Source organism: Pantherophis guttatus, chromosome 2 (genome assembly GCF_059756535.1).
Source record: "Pantherophis guttatus breed Tessera chromosome 2, ASM5975653v1, whole genome shotgun sequence".
Classification (NCBI taxonomy): Eukaryota; Metazoa; Chordata; class Lepidosauria; order Squamata; family Colubridae; genus Pantherophis; species Pantherophis guttatus.
The window spans coordinates 161,793,967-161,817,969 of record NC_142064.1 but is presented as its reverse complement, the minus strand read 5'-3'; the positions used below and the strand labels follow the sequence as shown (position 1 = coordinate 161,817,969).

Genomic DNA, 24,003 nt, shown 5'->3' with positions numbered 1-24,003 from the left:
TAAAAAAGTTTAGGATATGCTTAAATTAGCGTGATACGAAAGTCCTAAGCTATGACCCTTTCCCTATAATAAAGACAATTGACCAGCAATTGATATAAAGTTAAACCAGAATATATATTAATTAATTATATTTGTATAGATGCTCATCTCACATTACAGTTACTAAGGGCAACATACAACACTTAATTAAAAATGTATTTGAACACTTAATTAAAAAATGTATTTGAACATTTTAAATTGAATATTTTAAACTATTTTTTCCTAAAAAGTCCTCTAGGAAATGTAATAATAATCCTTAGATGATAGCTTTATTACCATCAAACATCTGCCTATCCCAGGTCCTTAAGGACTAGACAGGTTGATAAAAATGCCAAATAGTTTAAACATCTGGCTGAGTGCACATCTAACCATAATAATAATAATAATAATGGTATCTAACATGAATTAACGAAATGCCAAGCCAGAATTTTGTAATGCTGTAAAAAGTTACGGTCTAAATACTTATTAATTTTCAAATTCCATGTGACATTGCCCAAGTTGGGAAAACTTATGTCTCAAATGAGATGCAGAATTTGCTGTGACTCATTGAAAAATACTGCTGGAAGCAAGCAATGTAATATTTTGCTACATTTTACAAATTATCTTTTTAAAATGTTGTCTCATTTGCTGTTGGATTGCCGGTATTTGCAATTGAAAATCTGATTCTTCCTGGTTAGATGTCTCCGATTAAAACAGTTTACAATTGACTCCACCGCAACTAAGTTTAGCAGGATGAATAAGCTAATTGGACATAAATCAGCTAAGTGTTTTAAGAGTTTCTGCAGGGGACAAACTCTATGAGCCCTAAACATCTGAATCAGTTTTAGCCTAACCGAGTAACAAGTAGAAAGCAAATCTTCCTCTGGGTCTATAGAGGCATTTTAATTTGAAGTTGTCCCCAGGGTGCACTGTGAATGGCTACACAGGCAATTTGGTGACTTTAAATTCCCGGTGAGATGCTGCAAAAGAGGTCTTCCAGAAAAAGATATGAGAAGCTTCTTTTTAAAAAAAAAAAAAAAATTAGCTTTCTTCTCTTATCCGGATCTGCTGGGTCATGACTCAGGCCGTCCCCTGTATGAAGCGCACCCTAGCTTGGGGTGCTCATGTTTTTTTTTTTACATTTCCTTACCTTGTTCCAAGTCTTGCTGGTCATACCACGGTTCCTCCTCCTCACTCTGAAACTCATCCATCCTGTCGGCGCTTAGCATGAACTCTACTCCGCAAACATCCAAAATTGAGCTGCTAGCAAAGAAAGGCTGACCTCCCAAAGATGATAGCGTGGACTACTGCAGAGTGAGAGAGAATCAAAGGGTGGGAGGAAAACGGAGGGAGGAGGAGACCAAGGGGGATACTTTCCAAGAGACTGACGACGCCGGTGAGGGTAGGAAGCGATCGGTCGCCAGACTTGAAGGCGGGAATCGGCGAAGATGAACCACAGGGGCAGATCCCGAGATCCAAACAATGGCTTTGCAGATGTTCAGTTGTAATCAGTGCTGCTGCAGCGGTACCCTCAAGCCCTCAAATTTTTCTCCTCTGTCTGCATCACCTTCCGTCTCTTTTCGTCTGCTTTTTCCGCCAAGGAGAAAGGGAGAGAGAGAGAGAGGGAGAGAGAGCACACAGAGAGGCGGCGCACGGATTTCGTTCTTCCGCGCTTTCTTGAAAAGAGAGGGCAGGTGTTGCCTCTTTGTTACGGATGGAAATCCGGCCCTGGATGCTGCAGGGTTCTTGCAGCGAGTTCACTGGGTGATGCACAAAAGAAAAAACACGCTTCCTAATGCAGCCAGTTCCGACTTGTACACAGCTCGGTGGAGACCTCTAGCACGGAACTGCTGCAAGAAAATCCATGCCAAAAGACTTGGAAGCAGGAGGGGAGCGGGAAGGAGGCGGGAAGGGAGGACGATAGACCTCCCTCCTTGTCTCACTCCCCCCCCCCGCTCCCCTTCTTTCATCGGAGGAATTCTAGACGCATTTTAGCGACTAGGCGGATTTGTGGCTTGCATTCCGGCAGAATCTGGAGAGCAAGGGCGGAGTCCCTAACGGTGCCAGGCGGGGAGCGTTTTTCTCGGGAGGGACATTTACCCACTCGTTGAAAGCTGCTTTTTACACACACAGGATACGTGTCTGAGAAAGAGAGAGCGGTGCCATTCCAGAGATCGCTGGGACCGCTTGGTGGTGGCATTCTTCGCCATTGTTATTCCCTGAGGAAATCTTCACTATTACTCCTGCCGCGGTAAAAGAACCGCCCGGCTGGAAAACAGTCCCGATGGTTTTTCTAATGGCTACATTGGAAAGGGAGTTTTTTTTTTTCAATTGAAAAGGCAAATAACAGATGGCCCAGAATAAACAAATAAGATGGGTGGGTCGCGTTTGGCCCGAGCGTGAGCGTCTGACTTTTTTGTATTTTTTTTTTCAACCCACACAAAAGAGTGTCGTCGTTGCGAGAGTACCGTATGTGGGGCTAGAGAGCTTCATTCTCCGGAGTAAATCAAAATTACTCCGTACCTCGGGAGTCCCTTTTCATCTAGAAATCAAACCCAAGCTGTGGGCCCAGGTCAGCCTACTTACACTATCGTGCCTTCTAAAAAAAATGGAAAAGGAGAGTTATTTTATGGATCAGCAGAATTAACTCCCGAGATTTGACCTCATATTTGTGCCAAGCAACCTAACGAAACCAGAAATATTTGGCTTGAAAGTGTTCTTATTTGGGAACCTTATATCCTTCCTTTTAATCTCATACCTTCTTGAAATTTACCAAAAGCTAAAAGCTCTTAGCCTTTTATTTCTCCATACACAAGTGACCATAACAAGAAGAGCAACATATTTCTTCACCACCTTTTATTACTGAAGCGTTTTCTTCATCTTTTTTTTTTTTGCTTGTGAGGATTTTTTTTTCAAAGATGCAAAAAACAAAAACAAAACCCCAACAAAACCCTCTTATTAGCTAACCTGAAGTGTAACTGGAAGGAATTTTCTATCCTTTTACTACAAGCCACAAGAACAATGGTGTCTCTCTTGGCATGGGAAAGCCTACTTTGGCCTGAGCCAGGCAGAGGATCCTAGCACCATCAGACAGAAGGCATTGTGCAAATCTTACATCTTTTTCTATTTAAAGGCCTTTTTGTGGAAAGAAAAAAAAATCAATAAATTACAAATGGAAGACTTGGTTACTTTCAGCTGGACTGTGATTGTAGGAATGATGCCACTAACTGTTCTAATGTCAAACTAATCTGTTCTACTGCTTTCTTCTGTCAAATGATTTTTGGGGGGTGGGTTTTTTGTCATTAGCCTTGAAGACAGGATCCACTTCTCATGATTTGTTACTTATTGAATTTATTTATATCCTGCCTTCCTTCCAAGAGCTCATGGCAGAATTCATAGGATCTTCATTTTATAATCTCAACAGCCACCTGCAATACAGGTAGTCCTCGATTTACAAGAGTTTGTTTAGTGACTGTTCAAGGTTACCACGACATTGAGAAATGTGATTTACGACAGTTTTTCACAGTTACGGCTTTGGCTGCATCCCCATGTTCATATAATCAAAATTCAGACGCTTGGCAACTGGTTCATATTTATGACTGTTGCTGTGTACCAAAGTCATGTGATCACCTTTTGCAACCTTCTTACAAGCAAAGCCAATGGGGAAACCAGATTCATTTAACAACCAGATTACTAATTTATCAACTGCAGTGATTCATTTAACAACTGTGGCAAGAAAGGTCATAAACTGGGGCAAAACTCACTTAACAAATTGTGGTCGTAAATTGAGGACTTCCTGTATTGGTTAGGCTGAGAGAGATTAACTGGCGCAAGTGAATTTCCAAAACTGAGTTTGAGGAGTTTGGGGAATCATGGATGTGCCCATTTCCTTCTAGTCACTAGCTAACCTCTGCAGCAGCCAATATTTTTTCCCAAAATTTTTCTGAATTGAATCTTGCTTGTAGTTGAAAATAGAAAAACGTTATAGAAACAAATTAGATATATTTATAAATTAGGTATTATTCATTGTCTTGTGCCTTTGGAGAAAACAAAAGAAACTTAAAAAAACTTTTTAAAAAGTTGCCAAGGAGATGGCAAATATTGGAAGAAAATTATTGGAAAAAACATTGGCTGCAACAGAGGCTAACTAGTGACCAGAAGGGAACATCTGTGATTCCTAAAACTCAAAATATGCCTCTGATCGTATCTGAAATAGATAATTTAACCTCATCTCCAAGATAACAGGTTGTACTATAAAGCATAACAGATTTTTTTTCACATCTTGCACTTGTTATTTGGCATAATGGGAGAAAGTCTAAGGTTACCTGTAGGCTACTTCATTCATGGGTTGGGAGTGAAATGAGGAAAACATTGTATGAGTGAGGAGAAAATTTGGGTTCATGCATGATTGTACAACTATGAATGAGGATAGGGCCTAATTAACTCAGAGTAGGCTAAACAGTTTTAATCCTGAGAGGTATGCAGGTAGATTTACTTATTCATGCATACAAAATGTATTCATCCATACAAAATTGACTTAATGATGTCAATAGACCAAATATTCCCCAATTTGGTGTCTATTTTCATTGTCAGGGTTTTTTCATTCATGAGACCATGATTTGCTTTAATACATAAAATTCACATTTCAAATTTGGTCCTACATTATATCTATACTAGAACCTAGTCTATAGGAGTCTTTGAAAGTATTAAAAGCACCTTTATTCAAATGCTGCTTGAATACAATGCAGAGACATTTGGTATTGGATAAAAAGCTTTTTCATTGTTCTGGATAATCCCATAATTTCAGTAGAGAAATATGATACTGCTGGATGATGTAGCTGAGATTTATTTAATGAATTACAATGAAGGGCAAAAGCAAAGAATAAAAATAGAAGAAAAAAATGAGAATAAGTAACCTTAAGATTTAGGATAGAGGTGTATAACTGATAGCCAAGAGGCAGATGTGCCCTCAAAGTCTTGCATTCAATCTCAAAACCACTTCAAAAGTGTGTCAAACTTAGTTTTAACCAAGTTAAAATTTAAATTAAATTAACTTTGCTGGCTCAGTAATAAATCGCAGATCAGATGGCTTAGCTTCATGCTTAGTTTAATCTCAAAAGACAATTCTACGATAGATTAGAATCTTTATTGTTAAATAATAAAGACAAGAATAAAGCTACACAAAATAGATGATTGCAAGTGTAATGGTGAGAAATGTACTTTAGTGTTTTAAACATAGTATTTTCCCCCTCTTATTTCCATAAATTAATGGATTCTTGGCATTGTACTTGGCTCTGAAGCAGAGGGGTTTTTGCATGCTTAGCATAATGGCCATCTCTTCTTGGGGAACCATTGGTTTCAGCCTCAACCTTCATTCTGTTCCCTTCTCCAGGCTCCATCTTGCCTCTTTCAGATCTCCTCAGTCAAGACAGGAGGAATGGAGGCACTGTTTCCATCTCTGCAATTCTGTTAAGAACTCACCCATTTCAGAACTTTCCACTACTCTCCCTTCCTGACTTGAGATAGAGGAAAGAGAAGTCTTTTCTTCAACTTCATTGCGTCCAAAAGAACTTGAAAGTCTAAAAGACTTCAGAGGATAATTAGAACTGCAGAAAAAACAATTACTACCAACCTGCCTTCCATTGAGGACCTGTATACTGCATAAGTCAAAAAGAGGGCTGTGAAAATATTTACAGACTCCTTGCATCCTGGACATAAACTGTTTCAACTCCTACCCTCAAAACGATGCTATAGAGCACTGCACACCAGAACAACTAGACACAAGAACAGTTTTTCCCCCCAACACCATCACTCTGCTAAACGAATAATTCCCTCAACACTGTTTACTAAGTCTGCACTACTATTAATCTTATCATCATTCCCACCATCCATCTCCTTCCACTTATGACTGTATGACTATAATTTTGTTGCTTGTATCCTTACGATTTATATTGACTGTTTCCTAATATGATTTGATTGCTTATTTGTACCCTATGACTATCATTAAGTGTTGTAGCTTATGATTCTTGATGAACGTATCTTTTCTTTTATGTACACTGAGCATATTTATTTATTTATTTATTTATTTATTTATTTATTATTTATTTATTTATTTATTTACTTACTTACTTATTTATTTATTAATTTCTATACCGCCCTTCTCCCGAAGGACTCAGGGCGGTGAACAGCCAGAAGATAAAAAACACAGAAATACAAAAATTTAAAATGGATTAAAAACGAATTAAATAATTTGGCTGAATTTAAAATACCCCATAATTTAAACAGATTAAAATTTGTATTTAAAATTTATATTTAAAAGGGGCGAAGATTTAGGCCAGGCCAGCTTGATGAAATAAAAAAGTTTTAAGCGCGCGACGGAAGGTGCGCAGTCGACATTGTTTGGCCGACGGCACCCGGAGGAGCCCCTCTCTATGGGAGCGTACTGGCCAGTGGGAGGCTATTGGTGGAAGCAGGCGGTCCCGTAGATAACCAGGTCCTAAGCCATGGAGCGCTTTAAAGGTGATAACCAGAACCTTGAAGCGCACTCGGAAGACCACCGGGAGCCAGTGCAGCTCGTGCAGGAGAGGTGTTACATGGGAGCTCCACGTTGCTCCCATAACCACCCGCGCGGCCGTACTCTGCGCCAGTTGGAGCCTCCGAGTGCACCTCAAGGGGAGCCCCATGTAGAGAGCGTTACAACAGTCCAGACGAGAGGTGACGAGGGCATGAGTGACTGTGTAGGAAGTCCCGATCTAGAAAGGGACGCAACTGGCGGATCAGGCGGACCTGATGAAAAATCCTCCCGGTCACGGCCGTCAAGTGCTCTTCTAAAGACAGCCGTGAATCCAGGAGGACACCCAAGTTGCGAGCCCTTTCCGTGGGGGCGAATGATTCGCCCCCAATAGTCAGCGATGGCACCAGCTGACTATATTGGGACGTCGGAAACCACAGCCACTCAGTCTTGGATGGGTTGAGCCTGAGCCTGTTCCTCCCCATCCAGATCTGTATGGCCTCCAGGCACTGGGACATCACTTCAAGGGCATTGTTGGGGTGGTCCGGGGTGGAGATGTACAGCTGGGTGTTGTCAGCGTACTGATGGTACTTCACCCCTAAACCACGGATGATCTCGCCCAGCGGCTTTACATAAATGTTGAACAAAAGGGGTGAGAGGACCGATCCCTGCGACACCCCGCATATGAGGGGCCTCGGGGTCGACCTCTGCCCCCCTGTCAACACAGACTGCGACCGGTCGGAGAGAAAGGAGGAGAACCACCGTAGTACGGTGCCACCCCCAACTCTTCCAACTGGTGCAGCATGATACCATGGTCGATGGTATCAAAAGCCGCTGAGAGATCTAACAGGACCAAGACAGAGGAGCAACCCCTATCCCGAGCCCTCCAGAGATCATCAACCAACACGACCAATGCCGTTTCTGTGCTGTACCCAGGCCTGAAACCCGACTGGAACAGATCTAGATACGACGTTTCATCCAGGTACTGGGGAAGCTGTCGCGCAACCACTCTCTCAACAACCTTCACAACAAAGCGAAGGTTGGAGACTGGACGATAATTAGCCAATACTGCCGGGTCCAGGGAAGGCTTCTTGAGGAGAGGCCTCACCACCGCCTCCTTCAAGGCGGCGGGAAAGGCATCCTTACCCAATGAAGCATTTATAATCCCCTGGAGCCAACCTCGCGTCACCTCCCGGGAAGCCAGTATTAACCAGGAGGGACACGGGTCCAACAAACATGTGGTCGCATCAAACTACCCAGAATCCTGTCCACGTCATCTGGGGTCACAGGATCAAACTAGTCCCAGATAACATTCTCAAGACCTGCCTCCGTCACCCTCGCTGGACCTACCCAGTCGCAGTCCAGACCTTCCTGAATCTGAGTGATTTTGTCATGCAGATATTGAACAAAATCCTCGGCTCTTCCCTCCAAGGGAAATTGCACCAAGACAAATTCCTTGTGTGTCCAATCACACTTGGCCAATAAAGAATTCTATCCTATCCTATCCTATCCTATCCTATCCTATCCTATCCTATCCTATCCTATCCTATTTTCTATTCTATCCTATTCTATCCTATTCTATCCTATCCTATCCTATCCTATCCTATCCTATCCTATCCTATCCTATCCTATCCTATCCTATCCTATCCTATCCTATTCTATTCTATTCTAAAATACACTATACTACAAATGCTTCCTAACCTTCACCAAGATGTGGGAATGAGTAGAGGAGGACATTCTAGGATCGGAAGGAATTAGTGGAAAATAGGATGCATTTTCAATATGTCTGGAAATTGCAAATAAAAAGCCATAGACCTGATTAATGCTATCACCGAGAATGATCTAACAACCTAGGCATTCATCTTAGATAGTCACCTGGAGGGGAAATTCTGGGGAAAAGCTAAGCTTGATACCCATCACTGATGTTGGTCATCCTGGCAGTGATGATCACAAGATCACTTGTAGGAAGGCTTGCATGAAGTAGCTGATCCTTCAGCAAGTACTGACAGTCTAACATTCCTAGAGAAAACATAAAGATTTTGTAATTCGCAATTGGCAGTAGACATGGATAATAGGCATATTATTGGTAGTTTTAAGGTGCCAACTGAGTGGAAGTGAATTCAGCCATAGGTACAATTCAGGCCAATTGCCTTACTAGTATTTTACATAACAGTGAAGGTATTTCTGAGGTCTATGATCATTTAAACCTTGCCTGGAAGCAGGAAAAATATGACACTGGTTAGTGATGCCTATCCATACAGTCCAACAAAGCCATGATCAGAGACAAAATAATCATGTTCTCTGTGTGCCCAAGCAGATTTGAATTAATGCATTATTGTGTCTCTGTATAGTTAGCTCATCTTTGATTTTATCTGTTAGGTTTTTTTCTGAATTTGTTAGTTAAGGTTTTCATCCCCATATATATACTGAGCTAATTGCTGAAATTCCCACAATTTTTTTTTTCTTGATGAAGGCAGCAAATCTCATGTTGACAGTCTCGACTGAATCCTCAAAAATATTTCTTGCACCCGCCAAAAAATTCATATAGTGGCCTAAATTCATAGAGTTTGTAGTTTCAACGTCCCTTAGGGCTAATTATAAATCCTAAGGGATTTGGTGGGAAATCATCTGATGTTAGCTGTATCGTTCAAGGAAGGCAGTAAATTTTGTTGGGTACTTATAGTTGTCTGGCAGGGATAGAGTACATATGCTCAGTGCCAATGTAAGAAAGAATTTTCATACTGATAAACTGGCTAGTAACTGTCAATAAACAAGATCCATGTGCACATTGGCCCATCTTCATAGAAGGGTAGTTTTTGCTCATTACACTGAAAGCCAAAGACTAAGAAAGCTAAAGTCAAAGCTAAATCAAAAAAGCCAAGGCTAACTCTATTCCTATAGTCTTTCTTGTAACAATTTTTATTCAAGATTTCAGTGTCTTACTAGGGCTAACATTATTAAAATAAATTTCAAGCTGGGAAGGGCTGCCATTCATTTTCGGTTAATGTGATTTTATTAAATGAGGTTTTAAATTGAAGAGTTTTAATATTTAATGACATTGTTACTTTATTTGCATATTATTATTAGCCACTTTGAGTACTTTTGTTGAAAACAGGCAAATTAAAAATTACCATATTTAATTTGATATTCTGCAGTGGAACCCTATACACACACACACACACACACACACACACACATACACACACACACACACACACACACACACAGAAACCCCATTGATTGTACTTCCTTCAATTAAGGTAATTAGAATTGCAACCAAGTTACTAATATATGTTTACACTTAAAAATATGATCTTTAATAACTAGCATTTAAACATTTAAAAGGGGAAAACATAACTTCATGTTAACAATCCAGATTATGTGTAAACACATGGAGAGTGAATTATAAAGAGAATAAGGTTTTAAAGTGTCCTCATTGAATATTGTGCTGCTGGGAAGGAGGGAGAAGGGATGAAGCAATAAATAAATAATGTCAAAGAGAGGCTAATGAAAGGAAGTGAGGGATCATTTTACAGACTTAGCTTCCTCTGAGGTACAGTGGGGAAGCTGTCTCGCTTGGCAAATTTTGAACACAATTAAGGCAGGCAAACTGAGTTATTTTGCCATACAGTATTATTATTGTCAAATACTAAAAATGCTTGTTTGTGTGTGAGAGATTCTTGTAAATTAGTGAGTTCTTATTATAGACCCACTCTGAATAAACTTTATGGAGTTAATGTGATTAGAAAGGTATCATTTTTAAAAAAAAAAAAAAAAATCAGGGTTTGGACTGGCCATGCAGAGACCTAGCTTCAAAGCCACTCCCAGCATTGCAAGATCACTTTGGGGGTAGTCACCTTCTCTCATCCCAGTTCTACCTACCTCAGAGGCTGGTAGTGGTTGGGAAGAATGGGGGGGAAGAGAGAGAGGAGAGAAGGGCAAGAGATGGGATATGAAACCACAATGAATGAGCATGATTCAAAGTACAAAACAAATGTGCCTAAAAGGAGGAAATACCTAAGGGTCTATTTCAAGGGCAAGCAGCCAAGAAAAATGTGGGGAAGAAGGGACCTTGTAGAAAGGCATTTCCCCTCCTCCTGACCTGAGCGGCCTCGCTTTGAAACACAGATTTCCGACTAACTGGAGGCAGGCAGCGAGGGGAAAAGCGACAGGCCGAATCAGAGACGGGTGGGGCCCGGATTCGGACGAGGCGGCAGCGGGATGCTCGTCCGGCGTTGAGGGGGGGTACGAAGAGACGCCTTCGCCGGTGGGGAAGGTGGTGGTGGAGAAACAGCGCTCGACCCAGCGGGACTGGCCAGCCAGCAGGGAGGAACCAGCCGGCGGCTCTCCAGAGCCGTGGCGGGGAAAGGAGACGGCTGTCGTGTAACTGAGCGAAAGCGAGGCGGGGCCGCGCCTCTGACGATCAGGAAAGGCGGGATCAGAGCCGGGAATAGCCTCAGCTGCCTTTGACAAGCGGGAGGAGACCAGCTAGCCTGCAGGGAGCAGGTGGACGGAGCACAGCGCTGATGGAGCCCACCGCGTCTGGCAGAGGGGGCGAGGGCGAGGGAGATTAGCGGGACGGGCGGCGGCAGAGGAGGAAAAGGAGGGCACGGCTACCGCCGCAGTGAGAGACCGCCGGCGAGCGAGCGAAGGAGAGGGCAAGGCGGGAGCAGGGAAGGGAAGCGGACCCGGATCCTGGTGCGGGAGGATGGGTAACGCCGACTCCAAGCTCAACTTCAGGAAGGCTGTGATCCAGCTCACCACTAAGACCCAGGTGAGCGGCTTGCAAAAACAGCCCGGCCCAGGTTGCTGCTTTACAGCAGAAGCGCCCGGGGCAGGTGGCCACGGGGGTGGGTAGGAGGCCTTTTGAGTGGGCTTTTGGCGGAGGGCTGGTCGGCCAGAACATTTTATCAGAAGCGAGCTTTCGGGGTGGCATCGGCGGGGATACCTTCGGCTGGGGTCGCAACAGGATCTCTTTCACCGCCGGTCTGGGGTATTGGGTTCGGGGACACATTGGAGAAGAGCTGGCGATGCTTTGGTTCATGAGAAATGGCTAAGCCTTGACGGGCACGGGCATCCACAAGCAGTGCTGGGTTTGCCAACCCTTTGCCTTTGCAGCGTCTCGACTCCATAGGCTTCCAGTTTGCTACCTGCCTCACCTGGCACCCCCACAAATCGGTGGAACCCTCCATCCGTTATGGTTCTCCTGAAGTTCAGACCTTAAGCTACCTGGCTTTCATTCAGAGCTTTCAGGATTTAGGCCTAAGAACGGTATCCACCTGACTATAGCGGGGGAACCGGTTAGAATAAGATGCAAGGAAATCGGTGTGAAAATCGGTAAGATAGCCTGTTAGTAATGCTGTGCAATTGATAGAAAGCGACAGGATTCACCAAAATAACAATCACAACATGGGTAACATTTGAAACTCAAGTCTTTGCCTCTCTCTGAATCATGGAACTGTGTTGATGACATCTATTTTATCTATATTTTGTTGAGCTATGTTGGATCTTTCAGAGAGTGGAACAGTGGTTAAAATGTTCTAGAACGGGAAAACCCAGGTTCAAGTCCTCAGCCAGAGAAACTTACTGGTTGATTTTAGGCCAGTTGCTACTGTATGTCTCAGCCTAATCTACTCCTTAGTGTTGTTCTCATGGGAACACATTAATGATGTTCCCATGTAAGCTGCCTTGAGCTCCATTATTTATTCTTAATTTCTATTTTTTTTTCTGGAAGCTTGGAGAATAAGAATTGCTTAGGGCCTCAGGCTGATGTCAGGTGCACAGAGGTATTATCAGGGAGAAAAATTATCAAGTAATTAGTAGCCTACAGGCAAAACCAGCAGTCACTGAGAACAGTCCTGGCAAGTACAACAGCTGTTACAACTTCAGCAACATCCCACGCACTATAGAAGCAGGTTGGAAAGTCTAAAGTACTGGTTGCTAAAGAAAGGACTTTACTTGCTGTATTTGAGGAATGAGAACTTGTCACTTAAAAAAACCCCATCTAGTTCTGTGTCTAAAAAGTTTGAAATGTGAATCTGGAACATATAGAACTACTTACCTTGTGGAACTCTTGGTTGAAAATACAAGTAATTCTCTGCACTTTACAAATGCTTAAATTTAGTTACCATTCTGAGAGGCAATTATAGTGAAGTAATGCAGAGAGACTTATTAGTTTCAAAATGTCAATTTTAATTTCTCTGCACTGGAGTAATTCTGTCTTAAATTTATGGGCAGTTAGGGTTAGCAACAAAAGAATATCCTTTCCTTAAGGAAGCTGAGTGATCATAAAAAAAAAAAATGTTTTTTTTTTTGGCTTTCTCCTGTGCACCTGATGCCAGGTCACTTCTTCCCTATTTTTTTTTGTTTAAGATCAGGTTTCACTATGTTTAAGAACAGTTGCAAAAGCGATAAGTAATGCTTGCAATCTCATAGAACAGGTTGTGTTTTCCAGAAGCATTTAATACCAATCTTGATTTTTACATAGGTCCTTGTATTTTCAAACTTGGGCTTACCTTGGGCAATAGATGAGGGAAATTAAAGCAGTTTCTATAATGGTGTTAAATATATTTTCTTCAATAAGACTATACCTGGGAAATATTTACTTGCAGCTGAATACATTGAATACTTTTGTGTTGAAAGGACTTGGTAGTAGCTTTATAAGTAGTCCTTGACTTATGACCACAATTGGGATCAGAATTTCTATTGCTAAGCCAAGGCTTAAGTGAGTCATGACTTTTTTATTTTGCTACTGTTGTTAAGTGAATCAATCACATCACAGTTGAGTGAATCAACCTGTCATTAAGCAAATCTGGCTTACCTCATTGACTTTGCTTGTTGGAAGCCACTGAAAAGGTCACAGATGGTGATCCCATGACTCCAGGAGGCTGCAACCATCATAAATATATGCAGGTTGCAAAGTACCCAAATTTTGATCATGGGAACATAGGGATGCTGCGATGGTTATAAGTGGAAAAAGTGGCTATAAATCATATTTTCAGTGCTGTTGTAAATCCAAATAGTTGCTGAACAAATGGTTGTAAATTGAGGATTACCTGTTTAGTGAAAAATGAATAAACATACATAGTCAAATAGATGCCTAGGCAGAACTTGCAATATTAGGGAAAACATAAACAGGGTAATATATAAGTCCATAACTAAAACCCAGTAAAGAATCCTGAAGTCCTCATAATTCTTTGTTTCTGTTATGTATTTGTTAAATATCTTGGAGTTTGAACAAAGAATGGAGAGATAAGAAAACAGAAAAGTAGAAGTTAATAATGTAACTTTAGAGCCAACGTGTGGAGCACTGAAAACATTAGTCTAGGAATGGAGAGATTCAGGTTCTAGTCCACCCTCAACCATGGAAGTTAATTTGAATTCTTTGGCAGAGTCATACAGTCTCAATCCAATCTACCTCAAAAGCCTGCTGTGGGAAAAAAATAGGGAGTGTAAAACATGTGTCACCTTGAGCTCCTGAATGAGAGATGGAATATAAATAAGGATAGAAAAAAGATTTTTTCTGGTTTTTTTTACTCCTGCTAATATATTTTTTTGTATTATGTACCTCCAAATGGTAAAAGGTGAAAAATAATTGTAGGTTAGTCTGGTCAAAAGAACAACCTACTGAGTTCAGTTAAACTTTACTATGGGTTAATAAATTAAGAATTGCAACCATGATATAAACTTTAGTTTTAAACTTTTAACTTGGCCCATGATTGTGTTTGCTGACTTTCAAAAATAATTTGAAATAGTTTGCTGACTTTGAAGTGAACAAGTGTGGGAAATGGTGGGAAGAATGTCATGAGGAAAAGTGGGCAGAAACACCTATATGTACATACTTGAAGGGCACTCCTAGAAGATTTTTGTTTGAGCCAGTCACCAAAAGATCTGTTAAGATAAAGCACTAAACTTATGAACCACACTCTTTAATTATCATTTCAATTGATTTCATTTAATTGTTTGTTTTGATTATAGGTCAGCATAAAACTGTTTACATAACAGTCCTCCTAAAGTAAAAATTAAGAAAAATAATAGAATAAAATAAAGTAAAATTATTAACTTAAAATTAACAAAGTTAACAAAGGATTAAAATTTGCGATAGGGCTCGCAACTTGGGCATCCTCCTGGATGCACGGCTGTCTTTAGAAGAGCATATGACGGCCGTGGCCAGGGGGGCTTTTTATCAGGTCCGCCTGATCCGCCAGTTGCTGGATCGGGACTCCTTACGCACAGTCACTCAGGCACTCGTCACTTCCCGCCTGGACTACTGCAATGCTCTCTACATGGGGCTCCCCTTGAGGAGCACCCGGAGGCTCCAGCTGGTGCAGAATGCAGCCGCGCGGGGGATTATGGGAGTGAGGGGGCACTCCCATGTGACACCTCTCCTGCGTGAGCTGCATTGGCTTCCAGTGGTCTTCTGGGTGCGCTTCAAGGTGTTGGTCACCACCTTTAAAGCGCTCCATGGCATAGGACCTGGGTATTTGCGGGACCGCCTTCTGCCGCCGATAGCCTCCCACTGACCAGTACGCTCCCACAGAGAGGGACTTTTCAGGATGCCGTCAGCCAGGCAATGTCGGCTGGCGACCCCCAGGGGGAGGGCCTTCTTTGTGGCAGCTCCTGCCCTCTGGAACGATTTGCCCCCGGAGATACGAAGGATATCGGATCTCCGGGTCTTTCGCCGTGCCCTGAAAACTTTTCTTTTCCATCAAGCAGGACTGGCGTGACCCCCCCCCCCTTTTTTAGTCTTTTTAGTTTTTTAGCTTTTAATTGTCAATGGGTTTTAATTTGAATTGTTTTAAATTTGGGCCAAAGTATGTAATTCTTTTAATAATTTTAAATTTTGTATTGGTATGTGTTTTAGTTCTGGCTGGGCACCGCCCTGAGTCCACTAGGAGAAGGGCGGTATACAAATTGAATAGAATAAAATAAATAAATAAATAAAATTTGGTTGAGACCTATAAAACTATTTAAATCAATAGTCTAAATGCCACATATAACTAAAATAGAAACTGCAGTAAAAGTACTAGGGTTTGTAGAATACTGTTCTACAAAAAGCTACAAAGCTGTGTTAACTTATATTGAGTCTAATACTCGCTGAAACTCTTATTAGGATTTGTTGAAATTATGACAGTTACGATCCAGCCAACTACAACAACAACAAAGCAACAAAATACAACATAGAATGGTGTTTTTCATTTAAAAGGGAAAAAAGGAGGGGGGAGGATGGAAACTAGGATAAAATATATTGAGTTAGATAAGGCTCAGCATCACTTCAGTCAATTGTTTACATTTTTCTGACACAGAACCAGGCAACATTGTCTGAATTTAATTGTACAGAAAGGGCATTTCCTTCATAGAATATCAGTGCAAGTGAGCTGATATATTAAAATACAGCTTTATGATTTACCCTAAAACTTTCCTCGGTCAACAGGAACCAAATACAAACAAAATCCAAGGTTCAGGTCCAGCTAGGAACAGGTAGCTTATTAAACTAATCAACTCTGTTAAAGAAGGTCAGTAGATCTCCTTTTTTGCTTGTGAACAGGACTTTACTTAGAAATAGACTTGCTCATAAATTTGTTTCTTTTCTGTACATTAGATTGGTTATTATTACCCTCTGTAATATTCCATGGAATTTTATTCCATGTAATTCAACAGTGACTTTGATGGCACTTCAGTCTTGGGAGTCTTCTCTTAAGGGATTTTTGCCTCAGTTTCCAGATGTAATCTACTCTATGATGGGGAGCTGTAGATCTTTATGCTATTTAGTGACGATATTTACTTATTTTTAATTTAATTATAATTCTGTATTTAGTCGGTATGTTGTTATTTAGTTTCCTAAGTAGGAATATTTTGTGAAAGCTGGTTATACAACTAATTAAAAATAATAAATTTGACATTGTTCTTGACTATTTGGCCAAAATAAAAATCAGATCATGGTTTCCTGCTCTCACACTGGTTGACAGATGCGAGCCACTGGATATAACAGCCTGTGTACATATGTACACGCCCTATTTGCCTTTTGTGTAACCTCACCTATTAAAATAAACAATTATAATATTTTCAAATATCCGACTGCAAACCTAAACTTGCTTTCTAGTCTTGCGAACATTATTGAATTTGTGAGTACATAACACTTACTGTTTTGTTTGACACAATGTATACTTATATGAATACTTAACTATTTTTTTTCTGCTGAGCTATTGTTTTTGTCATAATTTAAACTAGTTAATTTGAAAAGCATTATTTTAAAAGACCCCTAAACTATTCTGAAGCCTGTAATTGCATATGAAAAGGCCACAAAATAATGCTATTATTTAAGGTTAGGTTTAGCTTAACAATGATTTGTTGACTAATAATTGGCTTGTTTTGCAGATTGTGCTAAATCAAAACAAATCAAACCAAACTACATTATAACTTCTGACAATTTGTGAAAAATAATATGTAATTGAGCTGAATTGTCCTATTTTTAATTTCCCATTATCTGAATATTCAGCACTGGGGCAGCCTGCTTTCCTGTTTAAAAAGGAAGGTCATTTTTCTCTTCTTTTCACAGATGTATCCTGTTCCCATATGGATTTCACTTAGTAGTTTGTTTTTCTGGAAATTATTAAAGCAACTGAAATCCACATTGGCATTTTAAAAATTTATCTTTATAAACAAGGCAGTTAGCACACCTGTAAGTGCTCATTCAGATAATATATTCACAGTGGATGGCATTCCCAAATCACTTGCTAATGTGTCTTGTTTGTAAGAATTGCATTTAGAAACAGCAGTATTCTTAATATCAATAATTGCTGAGTTAAGCCTATTTCTTACAACTAATTTCTTAATTATTTAAAAATATATTGCCAATCTTTAGAGAACAGTGAAAGGAGAATATAAAATGTACAGCAAAATAGGTTCTTGGTTGATTGATTGGTTGGTTTTTTTGGTTTTTTTTTTGGAAGCAGCCATGAGAGTTTATTACATAGATAATAAAATATTTCTGAGAAAACAAGGTCATAAAGATAAACCACTATACAGAGATGAATGTCAGGCAATGTCTTACTGAGTACCCTTGCTTATCAGTTTTTAAAAAAGAAAATTGAAGACACATCTGAAGGCATTCCATGAATCAAATGCCATGAGCCACAGTGACACAGTGGTTAGGGTGCAGTACTGCAGGCTACTTCTGCTGCCTGCCAGCTGCCTGCAATTTGGCAATTCAAATCTCACCAGGCTCAAGGTTGACTCAGCCTTCCATCCTTCCGAGGTGGGTAAAGCGAGGACCCAAATTGTTGGGGGCAATATGTAAACTGCTTAGAGGGCTGTAAAGCACTGTAAAAGCAGTATATAAGTCTTAAGTGCTATTGCTATACAGCAAAGGTTCTAATTTGAGGTGTTACTCGCTGGGATAAGATTTGAATATTGGCTTCCAGTGAAATGAAAGGAATGTAGGGAAGAGGATAGTTCATAAGAGCCCAGGTCATTACCATGAATAGATTACTGCAATACACTGCCTTTAAAAACTACCTGGAAGTTCTTCAATTGACACACAATGTAGTAGCTTAGGTGCTCCCAGATGCCTGCTGGTGGGCCCATATCACTCCTATTGTGCAGCCTTGCATTGGCTTCCTATCAGCTTTCAAATGAATTTTTTTTAAAAAAATCATTCGATAAAGCCTTTGTGGCTTGGATCCAGGTTACCTTCAGAATGGATAGGTCCAACCTCTTTGATTATGCTGGGAGAAGCAGCTAGTTATCCTCTTTTTTGGATGTTCAAGGACACTGAGGCATGAAGGTACTTGTTTCCCTGTCCTCTGTTCCAGATGAGAAGTTCATTTGTTTTCGATCTAGTTGTCTCCAGCTTTGGGATGCTATCTGTGATGCATATTTTTGTGTTTTAATTTTTGTTTTTCCCCCTATATTGTGAGCCACCAAGAGTCTGCAACTCTGCATATGATTGCAGCAAGATATAAAAGCAATAGTAGACAAATAAATTACTCCTAGCCCAAACCTTTAAGATCATTAGAGGTTAAACCAGAATGTTAAATTGAGTTCACAAGCCAACTGGCAGGCTGTGCAGGTCAAGCAAGATCGTTATCACATATTCTGGAGATCTGACGTGAATTACTACCAGTACTTCGGTTCCAGCATTATGCATTGATTGCAGTTGTTGCAAGGTAAGTGCTTGCAAAGTCTATTATAGTAGTGCAATCAAGAAGTGATTAGATCATTAATAACTAGGGCAAGAATCTGACTTCAGCAGGAAAAGCTATGGGGACAAACTAGCTAAAATCTAGGGAATAAATGTTCTTGCTACTGATATTACCTGCGTTTAACAGAATACTTCTCACTCTAGACCTGCTCTTTTAAGGAATTATTATAATATATCAAAACCAGACAATGCAGCAAATCCAAACTCACATTAGATGACCCCCTTAGTGGAAGCACTTTTGTTTTGCCTGAATTATGTTAGGAGTCCAGCATGAATTTTGTCAGATAGAAATGAAAAATATTTACCATCTCCATGTTGAGAGCTCTAGATACTGTAGCTGACACTATATTGGTTGAAGGGGCCAGAGAATGAAAGGGTTGTGGTTCTCAGTCCATGTCCCATTTGTCATCCAGAAGATGTCTAATGCTGTGAGACCTCTTAAAGTCTAGAGCTGCACTATTATACCTGCTCATATATCACATTTAACAAGACTGCAATTATTCAACTCAAAGGATCCAAATGATTTTAATGATCTCAATTGTCTGCTTCAGTTTCATGGAGCAGTTATCTTACCTCATGTGGAGACTCAACTACAGGGATTTTATCCTTGAGGTCAGAGAAGGATCAGGTACACAGAGGGTTGATTATTGGTTTTCCAGGATTTCTGTCCACATCCTCAGAGTAAACAAGGTGAAGGTTACCTAAGAAAATCTGAAAAACAGAATCCTTGGTATTTTCCAAAACCATCTTTGATTACTGTATTTAATTTCATGTAACACTGTTTACTTAAGCCTTTTCTTCACAAAAAGTCACTGCTATATACTCAGCTAGAAATAACTTCATTAGGCTCTGAGTAGACATGTATAGGATTATTCTATACATTATTAGTGTTTTGAAAATGTTTTTGAAGAACCATTTGACCTCACTTAGAATACACCTCTCTGCTATTTATGAAAACAGATTGATCTTTTTTTCGGAAGCACTTGTAGGCCTAAAAAAAATGTCTGTTTTAATGAGACACTAAAGTTAATATGAATCTAAACTGAAACCCAAATCATTTCTTCATTTTTAGTGTTCACAGATATATAAAGTATGTTTCCTATATCTTCCATAGTTTCATTGAATGGTGACTTTAGATCCAAAAGCTGTAGCTGTGTATTTTTTTACATGTAATTTAGAGATACTGGTATGTCCTGGCTCAGCTGGCTTTGGTGAGAGATTAGCTTCCATTAGGTTGGCATTAAATCCTAGCAACCAGAAACATACACTTCTGGATGATTTGTCCTCTCTAAGCTAACCCTCCAGGCTTTCTTTCAGTGCATTCACTGGCACTGTAGTTTAGTCCATTCAGCTTGTTGCTGGTCATCTTTTTTCCATCGATCTTTCTCAACATTATGGACGTGGTTTTCACATAATTATCACAGTCATGGTAATTCGAACCTGATTTTTGTGCCTCTGAGAACTCTGGATTGGTTTTTCTAAGATTCATTTTTTGTTTGTTTGTTTCCTTGACTATCAGTGATATTCTCAGAGGTCTTCTCCAAGCCAGAGTTCAAAAGCATATTTTCCATCCTGCCTCATCAAAGTCCAGCTTTCATTTCCATAGAACATCACAAGAATTTTTCTGCATATTTTTGATATTTGCAGTTATGGGAATATCTGACTATCTTTCCACTAGTGCTAGTGAATGTGGCATTTCATATTCATCCTTTAACAACTACTTTGATTTTATGGCATAGTTCCTGTAGTTCAGGGATGGGTTCTACTTATCTTTATTACCAGTTTGCAATGGGGCCGTGCGCGTGCGCAGAAGCATTTTGATGACATCGGGGTCGATGGGCGGAGCCTCCTGCTGGTTTTACTACCGGTTTTATAGAACCGGTGCGAACCGGGGGCAACCAACCACTGCTGTAGTTCATTATCAATGAAGTCCAGGACTTCAAAACTATTTCTGATGTTCTCGGTGGAAATTTGTTGTCTTTGTTCTTCTACTTTAGCTTAACTTGGAACTTGCACAAAATCAGTTTATGATCCATTGTATAGTCAGGCTCCAGCCATATTTTTGCTGTTATAACTGAGCTATTCCATCACCTCGTGCCAATAATATAGTTGATGTAAGTAGATGTCAGTTTGGTTGTCTGAAGATTGTGTTAGCAATGAAGAAATCATTGTTCTAATGAGAAACTAATGAGTTGTTCTCCTGCTTCATTTCTGTTTCCTAGGCCATATAATCCAACTACATTTTCTTACTCTTTCAGATTTTGGCCTTCTAATAGCATATCATGTTGATTTCAAATTGAATTTGATCAAAAAAACTAATCTGATCAGCCATTTCTTCTGCATCGGGATTTGGAAAATAAAGTTGGATAAACCTAACATTTGTGATTTTATTGTTTACAGTCAGGGCTGGATTTAGATGAAAAGAGGCCCTAGGCTATTCCACTTATGAGGCCCTTTCACCAGTGGTGGGATTCAATTTTTTTAACAACAGGTTCTGTGGGTGTGGCTTGGCAATCATGTGACTGGGTGGGCGTGGCTAGCTGGTCACGTGACTGTAGGCGTGGGTAGCTCGTCATGTGACTGGGTGGGCGTGGCTATGTGCATAGACTTTTTTCAGAGGGCTGAAAAAAGTCATTTCTGACTGGGCCTCGCACTTTCGACCGGTCCTCACACTTATGACCATCCTCACATTTATGCCCGTGCAGCTTTCTTAACAACCATGTCACTCATTTCACAACTGCTTCTCTTCACCATGGTGACAAGATAGGGCAAAAACGTAAAATGTGAGGACAGTTGTAAGTTCGAGGACTGGTCAAAAGTGCGAGGACCAGTCAGAAATAACTTTTTCAGCCCTCTGAGTAGTCCATATGCATAAAAGGATACAGCAATAGAGATGGATGAAGGAAGGGAAGGGAAATTAGAGTAGGAGGGAGGGTAAGAGAGGGAGGAAGAGAGGAGGAGAAGGAGAAAGGAAGAGGAAGTAGGGAGGAGAAGAAGAGGGGGAGGAAGAGAAAGTAAGAAGGAAAGAAAAGAGAGAGGTGGTAGGTTTGAGGAGAAAGATTGCTGTACAATAAAAAAGATGAAAGGGAAGAAAGCCAACCCAAAACAAATATAAAGATATTAAGATAAAGAATGAATTGTTAAACTTTAAAGAATAAAAGAGAACAAATATGAATAAATAACAATAATTAGAAACACACATACAAACATACAATGTATTTTCTTTGAACAGAGTATTTGGCCGGTTTACAAATTTAAACAGTGTTTAGTCATTTCAATTAAATTTACAATTTCTATATTTCCTTTTTGCCATATTTATTCCTCATCTATTTTTGTAAAAAACCAATATTACCCTTCATCCTCATCTCTAATCTTAATCAAATTCAATTTTTCCCTTCTATTCTATATTATACCCCTTCCCATTGTCATCTATTTTTATATCCATCCTCACATTGGTTAATTATGTAATATTAGTTGTTTAATATAAATTCAACATTTTAATATAAATCAATTAGTTATATAACTACCTTTTTTGTATATTAATCAATATGAACATGACTATTCCAATTATTTCCATGCAATCCAATTTCTTACAAATGAATTAATTATATTTACCAATAATAATAAACCAAATAATTTCCCCCATATATTCCTCCAAACCACAACTTAACCATTTCTGCTTTCAGAAATATACAATTAATAGTATCTCAATTATTACAATTCCCTAGATAAATAGAGCTTTTTTTCTTTTGTGTTTTACAATCCTGAACTCTCCTCTTTTTCCCTAAATTTCCCATTGTTTGCACCTACCTTTTTTGGTGAGGAAAAAGAAAAGAATTCTGCCTGCCTAATTTTCCAACCTTGCAGCAAGAGCAAAGCAGTTTCAGTTTCGTTTCTTTGCAAGGAAGCAGACCAGCCCTGAGCAAAACAGCCGAGACAAATCAACTGAGAGCCGGGAGGCCAATTAGCCTATGCTGAAGCTCCGGGGGCCAATAAAATTACAAAAAAAACACCGAACCCTTTGTTAAATTGCTGGCTCCCCCGCCCCTCGCCCACCACTATTTATTGGCAATAAATAGTGGTGCGGAGGGGCGGGGCAAGCCAGCAATTTAACAAAGGGTTCGGCTGCACCACGGGCTCTAGGGCGGCCCTTTGAAGCCCCGCGGCAAGAATTTGAAGCCATCGGAGGCAGCAATAGATGGGGAGTGGGTGGGGTAAGCGAACGGCCGGCGATCCAACAGAGCAGAGAGTGCGGGTGAGTGAAGGCTGGAAGCTGCTTTCTCCATCCGGAGCCGGTGGGGAACCACGTGGCAGCCCACGTGGATCCCAGGCAGCGGAACTCAGGCTAGGGAAGCGGTGGGCAATTGTGGCTCTTTTACAACCTGTGGCCTTCAACTCCCAGAATTCCTGAGGCAGCCAAGCTGTCCCAGGAATTCTGGAAGTTGAAGGCCACAGGTTGTAAAAGAGCCACAATTGCCTACCCCTGGCTACGGTAGGCTGGCGCCGCGCGGGTGGGAGGCGAGGGGCGGGCGAGCCAGCAATTTAACAAAGGGCTCGGCCGAACCCCCTAGAACCCCCAGAATCCCACCACTGTGTAGGCCCCTCTTGATCTTGAGGCCCTAGGCTGAAGCCTAGTTAGCCTATAGGAAAATCCGGCCCTGTTTACAGTTCATTGCAATAGAAAACAAACACTTAGGCCCAAGGAAAGACTGTGCAGTGAAGAAATTGCTATCTTCAGCAAACAAAACTTTTCTGCTCAGTAAAATAATGTCTAAACTGTTTGAGATTGTCCTCACTAAGGTATCATTTTGTAATTTGCTTCAAGGTTGTACTGAAAACAGTCACTTGAAAACAGTTAGTATATATAAGAAGTGGATATATTTAAGGAATATAATTCTCCCCAATTATAGTAATAATACTTACGGTACGGTGGTTATTTTGGCCAAATTGAGAGCCACTTCCACTAACTTGAATTCCATTCCATTCCATTTTGTCCTCCTGGACCATCATATATTGTAGCTTTCACAGATGACCTATAAAAATACTTGATCCATTTATAGGTGTGTTTTTGTGCTCAACTTATCTCAAATGTCTCACCCTTCCTCTCCTTTCTCATGAGTACTGAATGCAGATTTGTTGTGTTATCCATTGGCTAAATGTGCAAATACTTCTTGTATTAAAGCAATCACCTGTGACTAAGTGTCTACTGGAATTTAAAGGAACGTATTTTATAGTTTGAGGATGGTGGCAGAAGCAGTCAGTCATTGGCATA

General features: G+C 40.4%; 2 protein-coding genes across 2 annotated transcripts in view; one reads left to right on the top strand and one right to left on the bottom strand.

Moving 5' to 3' along the window:
• The window catches only part of CDR2L (cerebellar degeneration related protein 2 like), a 41,551-nt gene extending 39,226 nt beyond the window's left edge, over positions 1-2,325 (bottom strand). Inside the window, exon 1 of the mRNA XM_034408698.3 lies at positions 1,169-2,325. Within this exon, the coding sequence (XP_034264589.2) occupies positions 1,169-1,247 (79 nt within the window). The 5' untranslated portion in view covers positions 1,248-2,325. The remainder of the gene's footprint in view (positions 1-1,168) is intronic.
• Positions 2,326-10,419: 8,094 nt separating this feature from the next.
• Positions 10,420-24,003, top strand: part of HID1 (HID1 domain containing) — a 51,743-nt gene continuing 38,159 nt past the window's right edge. The window contains exon 1 of the mRNA XM_034408699.3: positions 10,420-11,303. Within this exon, the coding sequence (XP_034264590.2) occupies positions 11,238-11,303 (66 nt within the window). The 5' untranslated portion in view covers positions 10,420-11,237. The remainder of the gene's footprint in view (positions 11,304-24,003) is intronic.